The 19999-nt window shown below is 46.3% G+C and overlaps 2 protein-coding genes across 2 annotated transcripts; both read left to right on the forward strand.

The window, feature by feature from the left end:
• Positions 1 to 410: 410 nt before the first annotated feature.
• Positions 411 to 14431, forward strand: LOC118620864 (E3 ubiquitin-protein ligase TRIM39). The gene is made up of 8 exons (XM_036247903.1): positions 411 to 800; positions 2102 to 2561; positions 3574 to 3669; positions 8143 to 8373; positions 9550 to 9572; positions 10096 to 10211; positions 10954 to 11504; positions 14369 to 14431. Exons 2-7 carry the CDS (start codon positions 2109 to 2111, stop codon positions 11499 to 11501), a joined length of 1467 nt encoding a protein of 488 aa, XP_036103796.1. The 5' UTR covers positions 411 to 800; positions 2102 to 2108; the 3' UTR covers positions 11502 to 11504; positions 14369 to 14431.
• Positions 14040 to 18814, forward strand: RPP21 (ribonuclease P/MRP subunit p21). Its single transcript, XM_036247912.1, has 5 exons — positions 14040 to 14114; positions 14187 to 14287; positions 14369 to 14451; positions 18383 to 18508; positions 18654 to 18814. Exons 1-5 carry the CDS (start codon positions 14058 to 14060, stop codon positions 18749 to 18751), a joined length of 465 nt encoding a protein of 154 aa, XP_036103805.1. The 5' UTR covers positions 14040 to 14057; the 3' UTR covers positions 18752 to 18814.
• Positions 18815 to 19999: the final 1185 nt, after the last annotated feature.

Genomic DNA, 19999 nt, shown 5'->3' on the forward strand with positions numbered 1-19999 from the left:
GACTCGCGGCTCCCACAGACACGAGCCTCCCGGCGCGACTTCCGCTTCCGGCGAGTATTGTGTGTCGCGCTGCGGGGAGGGGGCGGGGGGAGGAGGAAGGAGGGAGGCAGCGCTTCGGCGGCTCTGCACCCCGCACTACCGGACCCGAGGCCGGGAAGGTAGGTGCCGTCCCGCCGCCGCGCCCGGGCCCAGGGGCCTGCCCCGCCAGCCGGCTCCGCACGCCGCGTCCCAGCGCCCCGCGACTGCGTCACCGGCCCGGCACCTAACCGCTGCTGCCTCCGCCCGCTCGGGCCCGGGCGGGCGTTTTGCCGCCCCGGCGACGTCAGCGCGTCCGGCGTTGCTTGGCTACCCCGCCGTTCCCCCGTCCCGCTGCAGCTCGCCTCCCCGGCGAAACTCGACGCCGTCACCGCGGGTCTCGGCCGCGTCCTAGCGGCGGGCACCCCACCTTCACGTCACACTCACCTGGACGCGCATCCCTCCCTCCCCGCCAGCCTCCCCCTCTCCAGCCCCCTGCGCCGGACTGACGGGAGAAGATGGAGACGGGGGTGGGACCGAGTTGTGGACCACGCTGAGGAGAGGGTCGCAAGGTGGGACCCCGGACAGTGGTAGAAGCAAAATGAGGACGTGCCTGAAGTTTGCGCTTCTGCAGAGACACGAGGAATAGTGGGAAAGAAAGAACCAACCCAGAGGCGCCCAAGGCCCCAAGTCCTCTCCATACTTCCCTAACCGTTTCCCCCTTGTTTTAACACCACTGTTTGCCTGTCTAGTTCCCTAACTGCATACGATTCAACTCGCCCCAGGTGAGGAGGCCACCTGATTTCCAGAAGACTGGGGAAGGGGCAGGGTCACTTACTCCATGGGGTCCCATAGGTGGGGAAACATCTGACTGAAGTCTCTCCTGGTTGAGGGAGGAAATGGAGGTCCAAATACGTTGCTACAAATTAACATGTGTGCCATCAATATATACTGGAATAATAATCGTTGTTAACCCAACTCATTAGAGGGCCACTTCTCTCTCAGCACATAGACCTACTATTCTTCTTTTGGGTCACTTGGAGGTGAGGGAGGGTGGACAGGAAAGGTCATGGGCATAGAGAAATCAGCCATTTCATGGGTAAACTTGCTGTTTTAGGGGACTAGCCTTCTGCATTATAAATCTCTTGGATGCGTTTCCAATTCTTTTGAGGCTTCTCTTAAGGGAGGTTTTGATTGCCTCTTTACTTTTCTTTCCAACCACTCCAGTACTTGTTAGCTGAAGGCACAGTGCGTCCAAGGAATTAGTTATCAGTAACCATTTCATAACACTCCAGTCACTGCTGAATATTTAAAATAGACCTTTCAGCCCTCTTTTCAAAAAGTTATTGGCCTGGGCTCAGTAATACACTCTTTAGTATAGTTGCCATGAATTTATCACTTTTCAACAGTTCTAAATGTCCAAATGCACAAGTAGAAATCGGATGTTGTGTGAATAATCTCATTCCAAGAAGAGGGCACACTTCCTCTAGACTAGTCTGATAAAAGGAAGAAGAATATCAAACTGTCCTGGAAAGAAGAGGTTGTTACCCTTCCCTAATTCTGTTTATTACCATTTGAAAGAGTGAGAGAACAGTGGCAGAGAATCAGTCTTAGGCTCCAGTGGACTATTGTAATAAAATTCTTCTGTAATATTAAACTTTAAAATATACCTAATTTAAGAAATCTTAATACTTTGACTTTTATGGCACTTTGCATTTCCCAACCTCCTTTCTCATCTATTAGAAATATATGTCAAACTAGACATATATTGGTTTAGAACTATTAATTTTAGGATAGAGTGGAATGGGCCTGGATCAGGAGAAGTGCATGCTGGACTGGAATCGAAGGGAGCCTCTGTTTCTAACAAGGGAAAGCAGGGTAAAGACAGAAGAGATTGGGGGTTGTGAGCCACAAGTTTTGGAAGTGGAGAAACAAAAGAGGTTGAATCTAGCAAGATGTAAAATAGTAACATGGGACTAAATCTGGAATTAGGAATTTTACATGTGGGTAAATATTGGGGCGGGGATGGAAAAAAAATGTTAAACCTCCAACTAACATTTTTCTCCACCCTCTTCCTATCCCTAAGTTAAATAATGGCAGAGACAAGTCTATTAGAGGCTGGGGCCTCCGCAGCCTCCACAGCTGCAGCTCTGGAGAACTTACAGGTGGAGGCGAGTTGCTCTGTGTGCCTGGAATATCTGAAGGAGCCTGTCATCATTGAGTGTGGGCACAACTTCTGCAAAGCTTGCATCACCCGCTGGTGGGAGGACCTAGAGAGGGACTTTCCTTGCCCTGTCTGTCGAAAGACCTCTCGCTACCGTAGTCTTCGGCCTAATCGTCAACTAGGCAGTATGGTGGAAATTGCCAAGCAGCTCCAGGCTGTCAAACGGAAGATTCGGGATGAGAGTCTCTGCCCCCAGCACCATGAGGCCCTCAGCCTTTTCTGCTATGAGGACCAGGAGGCTGTATGTTTGATATGTGCAATTTCCCACACCCATCGGGCCCACAACGTCGCACCACTGGATGATGCCACACAGGAGTACAAGGTGGGGAACCAGACACACGATGTCAATGTAGGGCAAAAGGGAGGAGCACAGAGGAGGGGCCTCTCTGGGTAGAGGATCACAAGCTCCTGAGGGCGAGGCTGGATCTGGCTCTCACCCATAGTCCCTCGCAGTTGTGCACTCGAGGGCACGTGGTGCATTTGACCAATTACCCTCAAGCAGAAGAAGGGTGATGGCGAGAAGTGCGCTAAGATTTCTCTCTGACCTTTCTAACACATTTGAGTATGAGTGGTCTTGGGCTGTAACATATTTTTATAAATGAATGAGACCACATGGAAAAGATCAACATTAGGAAGAACTGAAAAGTGATCTGGATTCCCCATTCTGCCCCGCTGCTCAGAATGCCCCTTCTCTTCCCATTGGTATTGGGAATAGTGTCATTTCTACTTAAACTGATTGCCACCAAACGAAACTGAGCCACTCTGTTATTTGCATCTTCCCCAGATAATGGTAATGGATAACATGACATCTGGGTTAAATAATCGTTGGGTCACAGGGCAAATGATTTAGTAACAGAAACCGGAGATTTTAATGTCTTAGCACTTTATCAAGTACTCTGTTTAATTATGTTAATGAAATCTTGGAAACAGGATTTAAGGTCATTCATAGTATAAGTAAGATTTTATTATATTTGCAAGTGGTTAGAGTTGGATAGGAATACAAATTTAAAAGGGGACATCGGGGTCCAGAAGGTCACATTGACAGTAATAGGCATTACTCAATTTAGAAGATGGATAGGGTTGGTGACCACTGGACCCCTGAGATCAGTAAGAGGACAGTTTGAGCAAGGAAGGTGATAGGGGCAGGCTGGTGCCAGGAGGAGGGACCTGTAAGAAGTTGACATAGAAAATGACAAGCAAGAAAGGGATTTGGATCAAGAGGTGGTGAGACGGGTAGTATGTAAACAAATAGTTTAAAACAAATGGGTTAACCTCTGAATGTAGGCTGTGCCAGCCAACCCCAGATGCCACCTCTCCCACTTCCGACCCCTCAGGAAAAACTGCAGAAGTGCCTGGAGCCCCTGGAGCAGAAGCTACAGGAGATTACCCGCTGTAAGTCCTCTGAGGAGAAGAAGCCTGGAGAGCTCAAGGTAAAGGCAGACGGTCCCACTTGGGCTGCGCTGCAGGCAATTAACCAAACATTAGCCACACATCATTTAATCCACCAGTTCTGGTTCATTAGAAAAATGCTGTACTCTCAGAAACAATGGCATTTTCATAGGCTTGTCATTAAATATTGTACTTAAATTACTTGTCACGAATTAGGTACTGAGGAGAAAGATGGAAGAAGTGATGGACAGACAGAATGTCTTACGTCTGGCAAGTTGAGGGAGTTCGTGCCTGTTGGTCTCCTTTTCTTTGTACAGCAGGGAAGGAGGCTGCTCTGCTGAGAGTGCAGAGATTGGAATTTCTTAGCGGGATTGAGGAGAGAAGAGTTGGGAAGGTTCACTGGGGAGGAAGGGAGAAGGAACTGACCGAGAGCTTCCAGAACTGCCCAGTGACTTTAGGACCACATTCTCTTAATTCAAGTAAGCTCAAGAATGCAGGGTGATGTTCCTAGTATGTTCTTCCCCTCCCCATCCTCTACCGATAGGATCCTATCTGTCCTACCACAAGCGTGAAAGCCACTTTCTATGCAGTTTTTCCTGACCCTTGAAAAATTAGCTTTCTTAATTTTCATACACTTTTACATTTCTTTCATAACACATTTGTAGCGTGATGTTTTGGTATCTAATTTTTTCTAATAGTCAGTGAATAAGTATTAATAGTAACAGTAATAATAACTAGTACTTATTGAATTCTGTGCACTAATTCATTGGGTGTTCATGACATTACAAGCTTACAGAATTGTATTAGGTCTTAGGGTTCTGCCCTGGTTGGAATTCTGAATTCAGCTAGAGTTGACACAAGTGGAACATAGAGAAGCCAGAAAAGGGGAAGGAAATCCTAGAGGTCATCTTTGGCAAGTGTGAACTTAGTTCCTTGTAAAGTAGGTGTTATTACTCCCAGTTTACACAGGTGGAGACAAAACTTGGATAGTCCAAGTGTAGTCTAAAATCGTACAACCAATTTATAGCAAAACTAGGGATGCTAGCTCTGCATGAATCAATAAATATTAAGTTTCCAATTGAGGTCAAACCATGTATTTGACACTGCGGAACAATGGTGAACAAAAACAGCCCCTGCCCTCCTTGAGTATATAGACAAGTAAATAAAATAAATAATGAGATGGTATGAAAAGTATGGGTGCAAGTTCATGAAAAGACAACATAGAAATTTGACCTCATTAAAGGATTCCAGAAGAAATAATGAGCTTTTGGTGTTGAGATATAGGGATCACCAGAAATTAAACACATATTTGAAAATAGTAGAAACACTAATTTCTTAACAATGACATTTCAACAGAAAGCAAGTATTGTTACCTTAGTCCTTTATACATTTTAACAAAGCAAACATTTGAATTTTTTGTTGTTAATACTCACCCAAGGATATTTTTTCCATTGATTTTTAGAGTGAGTGGATGGGAAGGAGGGAGGGGGAGTGAAAGAAACATCAATGTGAGAGAGATGCATTGACTGGTTGCCTCCTGCACCCGCCTTGGCCGGAGCCCAGGATCAAACCTGCAACCCAGGTTCGTGTCCTTGACCGAGCATCGAACCCACAACCTTTCAGTGCATGAGCCAACACTCTAATCCCTGAGCCCACACCAGCCAGGTCTGAATTTTATTTTTTTAATCCTCACCAGAGAATATTTGTCTGTTTATCTTCAGATGGAGTGGGGGCGGGTGGAGAGAAAGAAACATTGACATGAGAGGACACATCGACTGGTTGCCTCCCACACAGCCGGACCAGGGCGGGGTATGAACCACAACCGAGGTACGTGCCCTTGATTGGAATTGAACCCTCGACTCTTTGGTCTGCAGGCCGATGTTCTAACCACTGAGCCAAATCAGCCAGGCTGAAATTTTTTTAGTTGAACTAATTTTTTTTTTTCTTTATTGATTTTAGAGAGAGAGAGGAAGGGAGAAATAGAAACATCGATGAGAGAGAACATCGATTAGCCCTCTCCCACATGCCCCCCTCTGGCGATCTGGCCCACAACCTGGGCATGTGCCCTGACTGGGAATCAAACCAGCAACCTCTTGGTGCATGGGTCGACGCTCAACCACTGAGCCACACCGGCTGGGCTAATTGAACTACTTTTGATTGCAAAGGTGAATTTAAAAAAAAAAGTTCTTTGATCTTTTGGAGGGCTCCTGAGAAACTTAAAAATAGGTGAAAATGAAGCTTCTTCCCAGTCATTAACTTCCTCTTCCTGTTGATCTTCTTCTTAAAGATAAAGGATAGAGAGGGGAATAAAAATTTTAAAACCCTCTAAATACTTAAACAAAACTGTGGTGTTTAATGCCCTTCACCCTGGCCAGTTTGGCTTAGCGGTTACAGCGTCGGCCTGCAAACCAAAGAGTTGTGGGTGGCACTTAACCTAGGTTGCAGTTCGTCCCTGGCCCTGGTCAGAGTCATGCAGGAGGTAGCCAATTGATGCATTTCTCTCACATCGATGTTTCTTTCTCCCACTTACTCTCCCTCTCTTGCCCCCTCCCACTCTATCTGAAGATATTTGAAAAAATATCCTCGGGTGAGGATTAAAAAATAAAATTGTAATGCCCTTTTAATAATTTGTAATTAACCATGCTGAAATGAAAATTATTCATAAAATTATCTACATAATTTTGAAAATTCCGGGTGGTCATGTCCAAATATAGTATAATATAATTCAACGAGAAGAAAAGCAATGTGTAAAAAAATGTGCTGTGTAATATTTGGACATGACCACCCGGAAAGACTACATTGTAGCTGTGTCCTTGCGCCTACCTGTGGCATCACCCACAATGCAACAAGAACAGGTTCAGACTGAGGCAGCTGTGTAGTCATGTGGACTCAACTACCACAAGCAACTTAGCTCTTGGTGACATAATTTTTCAAAATGATAAATAACTTTTGGTAAAGTTCTAAGAAAAACAAAGTATAGTTTTAATCAGCTATTCCTGAAAAATTTAGGCATTATTAAAAGTGTATACGAATCACTGTGTTTATATGTAAAATAACACTCAAGTTCAGGCCTATGTTTTTGAATATCCAGTAGCACATTAGAAAATGGTGCCGGACAGTTCATTTTGCAGGGTTGTCTCACATTGGAAGAGCATCCCCAGTCACCACAAACAAGAAAATCACCCCCACTCCCCATTTCCAGAATATCCCTAGAGGGAGGTAACACCCTCCTTAAGAACCACTGTACTACAAATACAGAGTAAAAAAGAAGGGGTTATGGGTTACACAAGGGAGAGCCATTTTGCTTCCTGTTTATTACAGTTATGAATCTTAAATTCTACCCATTCATCACCCCCAAAACACACACACACCCAGGATGTGCTTGACCTAAGGGTACATGTTGTGGGAATTATTTTGTTCCCATGTGGGCCTGAGAAGGCAGCAGTGAAATGGAGCATCAGACACTCCACACTGGAGCTAATCAGCCTCCCCTGGCAACCAGCTTGAAATGCAGAAACAGCAGGCTTTCGAGGCCCACCCTGGCTCCCAGGCCCACTCTGTTTACCCTCAGCCCTGCCTTTCAATCCCTAGCCACTTCCTTCTTCCACAGGCCTAGTGTCTGCTTCTCACTTTGCTCCCCTCTTGGGTTGATTCCTCCCCATCAGCCACATGATGCTTAGAGAAGTCTTATTTGGGGAGATCACTAGTAGTGGAAGTACAGAAGGAGGGTGTGCTTGCTGATAATCCTCAGAAAGGGTTATGGCTGGTGTTTGAATCCTGTATTATCAAATTCCAGGAAGGTAAGGTTCAGGTTTATGTGCTTGCTGAGAGAAAGCATGCTTCAAATTTCAAGCAACTCACTGAGGAACTTTGGAACCTGTTCCTGGAATGGCAACTACCAGTTCTCTGAAGTGACTTGTAACTACTTAATAGGTGCAGCTCTGAAATCTATATATTTGTAACAGCCCATTACTAAAATCTTACTGATGCTGATACTTTTCCAGTTGGTTCTGTCTGGTAATGTTTTTACGAGGTAGATATCTTGCAACATATAAATGATAACAGTCTTATTGCTTAATTTTCCAGTATTTATACTTTCTTTTTCTTAACAAATTAACAATAGCTAGAACTTTATCATCAGATAGGTCATATATTTCTCATATCTGAAATAGTTTTTCATTATATTATTGAGTTCTTATGTCTTGCATTATTTTTCCTAAAACATAAAAGCACAGCTTTTTAGAGGTTACTATAATTAAAGAAAATTAAAACTTTTTTAAACATTGATTTTTATCTCCCCAGTGGTCTTCACTCCCAAGTCATCAGTGAGAGTGATGGCGGGGATAGAGCCATTCTTTATAGAAGGAAACTGCAGTGGAGAGAAACATGAGTGTCCTATTAAGCTGTTTTTAATGACACCAGAATCTGTGTTAATTCATACACATGGCAGGTGGGGGAATGGGCCCTATGCCCCACTGGTCCTGCTGAATGTAACACCCTCTCTCTTTTCTCAGAGACTGGTGGAGAGTCGCAGGCAGCAGATCTTAAAGGAATTTGAAGAGCTTCATCGGCGGCTGGACGAAGAGCAGCAGATGTTGCTTTCACGACTGGAGGAGGAGGAACAGGACATTCTGCAGCGCCTCCGAGAAAATGCTGCTCACCTTGGAGACAAACGCCGGGACCTGGCCCACTTGGCTGCCGAGGTGGAGGGCAAATGCTTACAGTCAGGCTTCGAGATGCTTAAGGTTCGACCTTTGCCCCTGCGTAGCCCCTCAGGTCGGGCACAGTATAGCTTTGCACAGGCCGTTCTGTCAGCCGAGGATGCTCACTCCTCTGCTTTGCTTCTTTAAACCCAGTTCTTTCTTCTAGACATACTCAAAGGATCTTTTTCTACAGTAAGGTTTCTCTGGTATCTCCCATTTCCTTCTAATCATTTCTGTGTTCTTATGTCTTGTCAACAATTATGTGCTGAATTTGTACCAAAGAAAAAAATCCACTCTTTTGAAAGGAGGGAAGTCTAGTTTGAATTCATGAAAAAACTATGCATTAAAAAGTGTGTAAATGCAGTTACAATTACTTTTAAGTCCTGGAACTTGATTTACCTAGTGCTAAAAAAGAATAGAAACCTAGTTTGAAAGATACTTGAAATTATGTGTAAAAATATATATATTGTTTTTGATATGTAAATGCTTCTATAATGTTTGAAATCATTTGTTCTCTTAAGCAGATGCATGGTGTTAGCAAGGCTGTAGGAAACATGTTTCTTCCCTTAGTGATCAGACCACAGCATTTGAATCAGTGAGGCGCCGTTGTACATTGATCCGCATGCTGATGTACTCCTTGGTGTTTATTCTTATGACCTTTCATGTATGTGTGTTCTGCCTTCCACATTAAACTGGGAAATCCTGGGGGGCAGAGATTTGTCTTCTTTGTCTTCTGGACCCCAAGTATTCACAAATCAGAACTGGCACACAGTTATTGATGTTATTAATCAATACCAGATGGGGATATCAAACCATAGTGGGAAGTATGACCTGTTCCTATACCACCAATCTGGCGCTATCTTACTGATCCTCAAGGAGACAGGTGTGTGGTTGGTACTTGGGGGACAGAGTGAAGAGCAGACACAATCCCTGTACCCTGCATTGAGCTCCCAGTGTCCTTGAGGAGCAAAGACAAACATACAAGAGATCATTTGGAAGTGATAAAAATTGCCAAGCTTCATGATGACCAGAAGTTGAAAGTGGGGATGAGGCTGGGAGAGATGTATCTAGATCCTTCGGGAGTTCTTGCATTGTGACCCTCAGTTTGCCCTATTCCAATTTTAGAGATCTAGGACTTTGGGGAGGAGGGGGAGCCTTTTGCCTGTAGGACCCTTGACTACCAGGACCAATATTGCTTTCTTTTCTCCTTCCCTCTAGGATGTCAAAAGTACCCTGGAAAAGTAAGTGATTCCTGCATCTCTTTAAGTGAGTTAGGTCTTAGCTTAGAGACTTAGGGTACAGTAAGGAGTTGGGGGAATGAGGATGGACAGTCATGCAGCTTCTGGGTAGGATATGGGAAAAGGTTTATTATATCCATGAAGCTAGTTAGGGAGCAAACCATTGGGATTAATAGCCCCTTATTTTCCCTTTGAGCATCAGGACTTCCTTGTTATGGAAGATACCAAGATAATGTAGAACCTGATTCTGCTTGTGTCTTTATGTGGAATTGTGTCCAAATAAGGTGGAAGAAGAAAGGGGTTGGGAGGGGGGAGGATAATCACCAACTTGCATGAAATCTAACCCTAACCCCGGAAAGTTCTGAGATTCATTCTTAAGGATTTGTCCAGGGTACCATATGACTCTCCCTAGATTAGCAAAAGAAAGCAATATGCAAGTGCTTGTCCTCAGGAAGGAGGGAGAAAGTGGGAGGACGGAGCTTCTCCTGACCCTCCCTTTCTTCCCCTTTCTCCCTGTCCCTCCTAGATGTGAAAAGGTGAAGACCATGGAGGTGACTTCAGTATCCATACAGCTTGAAAAGAACTTCAGCAATTTCCCCCGACAGTACTTTGCCCTAAGGAAAATCCTTAAACAGCTAATTGGTGAGTTGTTCCCAAAAGGAAAGTAGCAGAGGGAATCAGCAGAGAGCAGAAAGGCTTTAGGTCCTACTTGATCTGGGCTTCAGTTATCCCAGCTGTCACTTTCCATGCCCATGCCCATACCCACCCTTTACCTGGCTTTGGGCCACTCTAGGTCACAGAACTCACAGTGAAAGTCTCAGGTATCATCTGCTCTTAGACCCATACTTCTGAATAGGAACCCAGAAAGGTTAAATAATTTGCCTAAAAGTGGTACGCTCTTGAGAATGAAAGGGGATGTCATTAATATTTACTCAGAGAAGATAGTCATAAATCAGGACTGTTCCAGGAAGACAAATATCAGGTCACCTTATCTCTAGACCCTGATGATGTCTTCTCTGTATCCTTAACACACATTTTTCATTCCTTCTCACCCTTGAACTGTGCCTGGTTCTTCTCTGCACAGTGAGACAGATGATGATGTCAGAGGCAATAAGAGGAGAGACCAGGCAGGAGGAGGCTAAACCACCAGCCCTTGTGAAGGCAAGAGGGCATTATCCCCTTATTTTAGGGCCAGGGTAAGAAGTGAAGCCAGTGTTCCCTCCCCTCCCTTAGGTGACACCATGGATGGAGAAAGTTAACCAAACCATGGTGTTCGGGGGACCTTTAAGGGAACAGGCTCTGTAAGGCAGGCTGGAAGAGTGAGGCAGGGGCGTTGAGCTATTCCCATCCTCATCTAGCTCCCCACTCTGGCTTCTCCCGCCAGCGGATGTGACCCTGGACCCTGAGACTGCTCATCCTAACCTAGTCCTGTCAGAAGATCGTAAGAGCGTCAAGTTTGTGGAGACAAGACTCCGGGATCTACCTGACACACCACGGCGTTTCACCTTCTACCCATGTGTCCTGGCTACTGAGGGTTTCACCTCAGGTCGACACTACTGGGAGGTGGAGGTGGGCGACAAGACCCACTGGGCAGTGGGCGTGTGCCGGGACTCTGTGAGCCGGAAGGGCGAGCTGACCCCACTGCCTGAGACTGGCTACTGGCGGGTGCGACTCTGGAACGGGGACAAATATGCAGCCACCACCACGCCTTTTACTCCTTTGCACATCAAGGTGAAACCCAAGCGGGTGGGCATATTTCTAGACTATGAGGCCGGCACACTGTCTTTTTACAATGTCACAGACCGCTCCCATATCTACACCTTCACTGACACTTTTACTGAGAAACTGTGGCCCCTCTTCTACCCAGGCATTCGGGCTGGAAGGAAGAATGCTGCACCACTCACCATCAGGCCCCCAACAGATTGGGAGTGACAGGTAGGGATGTGGGAATAACTGGGATGAGGCAGGATCAAGAGCTATGGGCCTGCCTTCCTGTGACCTGCTGGAACGTCTTTGTGTCTGCCTGGTTCCAGTCCTGAACCATCTGGGAGAAACACCTTGGTTTCTAGAATGGTTTATGTGGGAGAGTAGGTAGGACTGGTCTGAGAGCACAGCTGTCTCCTCCTGTCAAGTGGGGAGCAGGTTCCCAGGGGATTCTCTGCCCAGAAGCCCATCAGGTTTTCTGTTGCACAGGATGGGTTGGGAAGGAAGGAGAGGCTTTTCCAGAAACAAAGAGTCTGGGAGGATATGACATGCTCAAACCAGAGAAGGAAAACCCCTATACGTTCTTTTTGGGGGTACTTTGACCCAGAATAGCTGTTTCTTGAGGAAGAGCACAGGGTATGTAATACCTCTAGATTGAAATAAAAATGAATGACAGTTGCTCTCATGGGTCTAGAAGATATGAGGAGTTTTTTTGAGGGCAGAGACTGGGCATCAAGAAGGTAAGAAAGAAGGTCAGGGAAGGGGGCTAATGGAACAGATTCCTAGAGACTAGGGAAGGGGAAAGGAGTTTCTTTGGTCTTCTATTCCCAGATTAAGGTTGCCATTGTGAGTTGCATTGACCAGAGGTAGCAATATGAGGAGGAGACGGTGAGAAGAAAGAAGAGGAGAACCCAGGCCCCTGTCTCCGTCTTCAACAGAGCTGGCTTATTGCCTGCCTCTGTATAGTTGATCGTCTCCAAGAAGTCTATCACCTTGCTCTAGGGGCAAGGTGCCAGAGATCCTGCAAGACAGTCTGCCCTTTTACTGCTTTCCCAAGGGAACTTGGAAAGGAGAGAGTCAGGTATTAAAGGAAAGAGAAAATTATTTCTATCCAAAGCTCTGGCCTTAAGGAATGTTACTAAATAGTTACTCCTAAGTTGTCAGCCTTATTAGCTGGTTAAGGTGTCCAAGCCAGAAAGGAGAAAGGAAATGCAGTCTTCCTTACTCTGAGGACAGGGTAGAAGAGGGTGGTATGTGTAGGGAAGGACCAGATGGGCAACTTCCTTGTGCCTGGAACTAGTGATCACAAGAGCCAGTCTTTTGCTTGTTTGCTGCCATCCTTTGCCGTTTGCCATTTCCCCTATCAGAGAATGTAATCATTTAATGTTAGGCCAAAATAACCTGTAGGTTACATATGTTGTCACAAAAGGCAAAGCAATGCATGCCAAACCATACTGAAATGACTTGGACTATCTGCTGCTCGGGTAATGGGGTTCACAGAAGGTTGGGACAAGAAACCAGTTTAGTGAGGGCATTTCAGTTCCTCCTACCACCTCAACAGGACTTTGTCCAGACTCTCTTACCTTTGTGCCTTGACTGTGGTTCTTTGTGGCAAGATGCTTTGATTGGTAAAACAATATGGAACAAAGGATCCACTGAAGTGATCTCTGTGTTGTGTGGTAATTTAACGACCACCACTGTTGATGTGTAAGAATCACTGGGTGTTGAAAATGCATGTTCCTGGGCTCACCCTGAGTGATTGATCAAGGTCTGTAGGCCTGGGCATCTACATTTTAAGCATACTCCTTTCATTTGAGTCAGGGACACTTGTGAAACTCATCCGGGAAGAGGTTTCAGCCACTTCCTCTGAGCTGGAGGCCTGGTCCCCTACCCAGCCTGATGGGGTCTGAGAGGGAGAAAGGCTTCACCCTCCCATGACTTAGGCTGTCCTTTCCCTGTCTCAGGGTCCATTCATGTTCTGCCCCTCCAGCTCACATCCCTCTACTCTGACCTCAAAAATTGGTGGTCATTAACTATGAAGCAGAGGTGTAAACAGGATGCCAAACAAAACAAATGGGAGATAGGTCAGAAGGAGGGATTGTGGTCCAGGTCTGTCTGTGTTGGAGGTGGAGTGTGGTTTCAGGGGCAAGAGATGCTGTTGTCAGGTTTCTGTACTCCACTACCTAAGAATAGGAGTTGGTGAGGACCACCTACTGTGTGTTTAGCACTGCATAACGGGAAATGTGTCTGGTTAAGTGGAAGAGAACTGTGCTGAGGGCCCAGAACGCTGTTCCTTCCCTCCACTACTCTCATGATCTTTTCCAATTTCACTTCCACTGGTACCAGTGATACATTTTTTTTGTAATGTATAACTTCTGTTCCTTCTATCTGTAGATCTTCTAGGCATCCACCTTTGGCTTCAAAGAGTAGGGCAGAAGGTCTATCTGGATATAAATAGCACACAGCCATCTCCCCAAGCTAGCTGCATACCCGTCTTCTGTCCTGAAAATGTATAGCAGTTTGAGATCCTCTCCTGTTCCACCAGCCTCTCCAGTCTCTACCTAGTATAACTGATCATGGGCTTGAAGACTAGAACTCATAAAGGAAAACTGGCTTAGAATGCAATCCAAACCAATGGGTCTGTGAGGCCCTTGGGTGGCGCTTGGCAGGCCCGGGAACTACAATTCCCAGGAGCCCTTGCGGTGACGCCGGGGCGGGCCTACCCGAGGGGCGGGACCCGCGGCCCTCCTTGCTCAGGCGCTGGCGCGCGCGGCGCACACAGTGATGGCCGGCCCAGTGAAGGACCGCGAGGCCTTCCAGAGGCTCAGCTTCCTGTACCAGGTGAGTCCGCGTAGGGGGCGCTCAGGCAGGGGACCGGTGCCGCAGGCCCCGCGTGACCTCCCACTCCCCTAGGCCGCCCACTGCGTGCTCGCGCAGGACCCCGAGAACCAGGCGCTGGCGAGGTTCTACTGCCACACGGAGAGGACGGTCGCCCGGCGGCTCGTCCTGCGGCGGTGAGAGGCGCGGAGCCGGGCGGCGGGCGGGGCGGGCGGGACGGAGGGCGGACGCGCGGACCACCCTCCCCTCGCCCGCAGGGACCCGTCGGTGAAAAGGACGCTCTGTCGTGGCTGCTCTTCTCTCCTCGTCCCAGGCCTGACCTGCACCCAGCGCCAGAGACGTGAGTGCGCCCGTGGGGGTGGGAGGCGTCGGCGGCCTGGGGCCTGGGGCGCCGGCCTTGGAGTTAGTGGTCAGCTCCGCTGGGGCAGCAGAGAGGTGTTGCTGTGAGAGGAAACCTCGTCCCAGGGTAAGAACAGATGTTATTTGGCAAAGTGGAGGGCGATTCCTCACCTTCGTGCAACAAATAACGTACTTTTATAAGATGTGTCAAGTGTTGAGCTAGCTTCATTATTTTCGTGGAAGGTATAGTTTCATGGGACAATCTAAGAGAGAAACAATGAAAATAGTGTAGAACGGTGATTCCAACCTTTTTCATTTCATGGCCCACAGAAACTAATTATTAAAATTTGCAGCACACCAAAAAAATGTATTTTTTGCTGATCTAACAAAAAAGTAGGTATAGACATCAAAGTTACAACTGAACTACAGAACAAACATCCTTCCAAACCACCTGAAATCAAGCTGAATGGAAGTCCTACAACTAGAAATTAAAGCAGCAGCCACATGGAGACTGGCAGGAGAGGCAGAGACAGGGATGGGCTGGTGGCAGATAAAAATCAGGAGGATACCTGGCTGGGAAGGTCCTCCTTGAGGAGTGGGGGGTGGTCCCTGTCCCACACCAGGCGCCAAGCTCAGGGTTCCAGTGCCAAGAAGAGAATCCCCATCACTTCTGGCTGCAAAACCAGTGGGAACTGAGGCTGAGGCTCAGGCTGCTGGAGCCGAGGCAGCTCCTCTTAAAGGGCCAGCAAAAGGACTTACTCAGACCCCCCTCCCTCTGAGCTCCAGCAAGGACAGGAGGCAGCTTGAAAGGCACCAGAGACATACAGGGAAGAACTGAGTTGTTTGGCATTGGGGCAAGAGCTGGAGAGGCAGCTTTGTCCCAGAGAGACCTGCAGGGAAAGGCCATTATTCCTTTGGTGACCCTTCTCTGACAATGCAGGGGGACGTCCACCATATCTGGGACTCCAGCAACCTGGTTCACACTGTTTGTCTCGCCCTGGTGATTCCCTGAGGCCCACCCAACTTTCAGGCCCACCCAAGGTGTTTCCAGTGGCTTTACCATAGGATTGGGCTGTTTTGGCTCCTGCTTCAGAGTTTCCTAAATTCTCTCAAACAAGTAGCATCTGGCAACAGCAAGCCCATACCTCTCATTAAGTGGCTCCAGGCCTGGCACTAGCTACAGCCAGCCTTGGTTCACAACTTGGCTTCACCTGGGTACCTCCAAGCCCAGCACAAGAAGCAGCCATCTGCAGATCACTTTGTAGCTTATTGCCTGGTGGCCCCGGATAGAACACAGGCAGTGGCTGACCTTGCCCCAGAGCCAGTACACCCAGTGGACAGCTTCAGACCACATTGAAGCCCCACCACCCAACCACCTCCACAGTGACACACTCAAGGAGTAGACTCAGGGGGTACCAGAGCCCTGCTGAAGTAAGTCTTGCTTTGTGTGGTGGGCCCTGCACAGCTGATCTTCCAAGTCAGAGGTCAGTGGTTAATGGGCACAGCCAGTCCAACATGCCAATAGCAATCAAGACTCAATTACAACAGAAGGGTGTAAAGTTGATAGGAGGGGTGCACCACAAGGCCCAGCTGGGGTGATAAGGGAAGCTGTGCCACTGGACCCTACAGGACACCTACTACAGCAGGCCACCCTAGGAAGCCTAGGAGACATAGCAAATCTACCTAATACATAGAAACAAATACAGGGAGGCAGCCAAAATGAGGAGACAAAGAAACATGTCCCAAATGAAAACAAAACTCCAGGAAAAGAACTGAATGAAATGGAGATAAACAATCTAACAGATACAGAGTTCAAAACACTGTTTATAAGGACACTCAATGAACTTAGTGAACATCTCAAGAGTATAATAAAGGACCAGTCAGAAATGAAGGATGCACTAACTGAAATAAAAAATAATTTATAGCCCTGGCCAGTTTGGCTCAGTGATTAGAGCATCAGCCTGTGGACCAGGGATTCCCGGGTTCGATTCTGGACGTACCTCGGTTGTGGTTTGTCCTTGGCCCCGGTTGGGGTCATGCGGGTGGCAACCAATTGATGTCTCTCACATCGATGTTTCTCTCTCTCTCTCTCTCCCTCCCTCCCACTCTGAAGATAAATGTAAAACTATCTCAGGTGACGATTAAAAAATAATAATAGTAATAATTTACGTAGAATCAAGCGTAGAGTAGGTCAAGCCAAGAAACAAACCACCGATTTGGAATCTAAGGAAGCAAAAAACACCGAATTAGAACAGCAAAAAGAAAACAATCCAGAAAAATGAGGATAGTGTAAGGAGCCTCTGGGACAACTTCAAGCATACCAACATTCACATCATGGTGCCAGAAGGAGAAGAGAGAGAGCAAAAAATTGAAAATCTATTTGAAAAAATGACAGAAAATTCCCTAACTTGGTGAAGGGAACAGACATACAAGTCCAGGTAGCACAGAGTCCCAAACAAGTTGAACCCAAAGAGGTCCATACCAAGACACATAATCATCAAAATGGAAAAGGTTAAAGACAAAGAATCTTAAAAACAGCGAGAGAAAAGCAATTAGTTACCTACAACAGAGCTCCTATGAGGCTGTCAGCTGATTTCTCAAAAGAAACTGCCGGCCAGGAGGGAGTGGCAAGAAATATTTAAAGTGATGAAAAGCAAGGACCTACAACTAAAATTACTCTCCTCTGCAAAGCAATCATTTAGAATTGATGGCCATATAAGTTTCCCAGACAAGAAAAAGCTAAAGGAGTTCATCACCACCAAACCAGTATTATGTGAAATGTTGGAGCGTCTTCTTGAAGAAGATAAAATATCTGAACAATAAAATGACAATTAATACATATCTATCAACAATTGAATCTACAAACAAAATGAGCAAGCAGAACAGAAACAGACCCATAGATTTAGAGAACTTTTTGTTAGTTTCCAGGTGGTAGTGGAGTTGGGTGAAAAAGATGAAGGGATTAGGAAGTACATTTTGGTTGTTAGACTGATGAGCCTAAAAGGGAAGGGGGGAAGTGGGGCGGGAAGAAAAACCAAAGAACTTATATGCATATATGCATAACCAGTGGACACAGCCAATAGTGTGGGGAAAGCAGGAGGGGGGCGGGGTTGGGGAAAAGCTGATCACGGGGGAAAAAGAGGGACATCTGTAATACATTCAGTAATAAAGATAAATTTATTTTTAAAAATAGGTATAATTTATTTTTATTCACAACAGATGGCTATTGTGTTGGCTGTTGTCATTTTTTTTTAAAATTCTTAACGGAGGATATGTTTATTGATTTGAGAGAGACAGAGAAACAACAATTTGATCAGGTGCCTCCCAAACCAGCCTGGACAGGGATAACTGTCAACCAGGAATCAAACCCACAGCCATTTTTGGTGTACTTGAGCCACCGGGCCAGGACCATTGTCATATTTATCTTGACAGTCTAAGGATAAAGAGGTCAGTGCTCCTGACTAGTCAGGTATTGCATATTTTAAAAATTATTGCAGCGCACTGGTGAAAATCACTGGTATAGAAAAACTTTAATTGTGGGACTACAGTGCTAAGTTACTTATGCCAGTGCTGGTGAGATTCATAAGAAGAAGGAGTAAGAGATGGAAGTTCTCAGCATGGGTGTTGACTCTGAGATGAGAGCTTGTGGTGCTGTCAAGAAAATGAGAATTTAGGAGGTAGGAGTTTGAAGTGCACAAGACATGAGGCTGGAGAAGGAATCGACAGAACTTGTAGAGTCTTGTAAAGGAGTTTGCACTTTATCTTGGAGTATCAAGAAATTGATAGTTTTGCAGGAGCCTCATACTATCAGATTTGCATTCAAAGTGTGGAGCAAGTGGAATTCCTACTGGAAATCAGTGGAGACAAAACTGGATTCAGACAACCTTTTCTAAACCAAGGCACTCTCTTCCATTTTCCCACGTTCATCCCAGGCTGCAGGGGACAGTGCTGGACAGTACAGACCTGCCTAACATGCCGGCGCAGCCAAAGGTTCCTCAACGATCCCGGGCATGTGCTCTGGGGAGACCGGCCTGAGGCCCAGCTAGGAAGCCAGTCAGGTGAGAAGTGGACAGAAATGTGGGTTATCCCAGGGGGGTAGGGATGATGGGGGACAAAGAACTGAAGGGGACACATAGGTGACTTCTGGGTTGGTGTGAGAGGTGCTACAGTCTTAGAAAATGCTGACTCTGCTCATCTTTCCAGATCCCAAACCACCACAGCCCCCACCAAATACAGCCCACCCCACTCCAGCCCACCTTGCTGAGGAGAAAGCACAGCCCCAGAGCTTCAGTCACCAGTGATGGATGCACCCTGTCTTCAGATAAATAAAGTCTAATTATGTTTCACTTTGGTGAGTCCGTAATGTAAGTATTTCAGCTCTTAATTCCATTTTCCTCTGTTTCTGTCTGTGTTTGTCTGTCACCAGATAATTTCTCCTTTGTCCTGTCTTTATCATACTCCGACTCCTACCATTCAGGGAGATCCTATTTCCATAGACCTCTTGGCCCCACTAAGCAGCTCGCATATCCAGGACCACGGACTCCAGTGCCCCTTAGCACCTAGTTCTCAGGGCAGTGCCACGTGTGGAACTCAGACTCTATGGCTGTCTGCAAGGGCCTGAGCCTTCTTAGGGCATTTTGTATTTAGGTAACACTGTTGACCAATGGGCTGGACAGACTGCTGATGCCACAGATGCTGTTTTTAAATGAGGAAAAGCAGTTGTGGGGTAGGGGCTTCAGATCCTCTCAGCCCACTTTAGAGTTTGTCTTTTCCAATCTCTGGGTTTTCTTCCTAAAAATATTAATAAGGAAAATTGTACAAACCCAAACTAGCAAGGTCAAAGGTGATAACGAAAGAACATGGCAAGCATCACATAAGTATGCTCTGTAGGTAAACCCTCAAGTTTTCTTGAGAAGTAGTAAACAACAGTTTTCTTCAGTATTCCTAGAGAACCTGCTCAAGGACAGAATTTCAGCCTGCCTCTTTGCTAGCTGCCAGCTAATGAGTGTACTACAAAAGTATGCAAACAATTTACTATCTCAGAATGCAGTTTTCTTCCCTTTCTCTTATAAATCCTGTGTTGCATTTACTTATTGCTGCATTAAAATCAACAACTTCATTAAAACACTTTATAATGCTGTGGCTTAAAACAACAGTGGCTTATTATTTCCCCTGCTTCTGTGGGCTAGGCTGTCTGAAGGCTTGGCTAGGTGGCTCTTCTAAATAGCACCACCTGGAGTTATTCCGCTGCATTTAGCTAGTGACTGGTACCTGGTCTGGAAGTCCAAGAAACTTCACTGTGCATGGATGGCACCTCATTGCTTCTCTATGTGGCCTTGTTACATAGCTGGCTAACATTCTCACAGCATGGCTGTCTCAGGGTGGTTAGACTTTTTTCCAAGAAGTCAAGCTCCAAGGTGTGTTTATCAAGCCTCTGTTCTCACCATGCTTGCTAATTATTGTCCCCTTGACCAAAGTCAATCACATGGCCAAGCCCAGATTCAACACCAAGGCATGAATACTGAGAGGTTCATTGGTTCCCTGGGGAT

This window comes from Molossus molossus, unplaced genomic scaffold (genome assembly GCF_014108415.1).
Source record: "Molossus molossus isolate mMolMol1 unplaced genomic scaffold, mMolMol1.p scaffold_m16_p_8, whole genome shotgun sequence".
Taxonomy (NCBI): domain Eukaryota; kingdom Metazoa; phylum Chordata; class Mammalia; order Chiroptera; family Molossidae; genus Molossus; species Molossus molossus.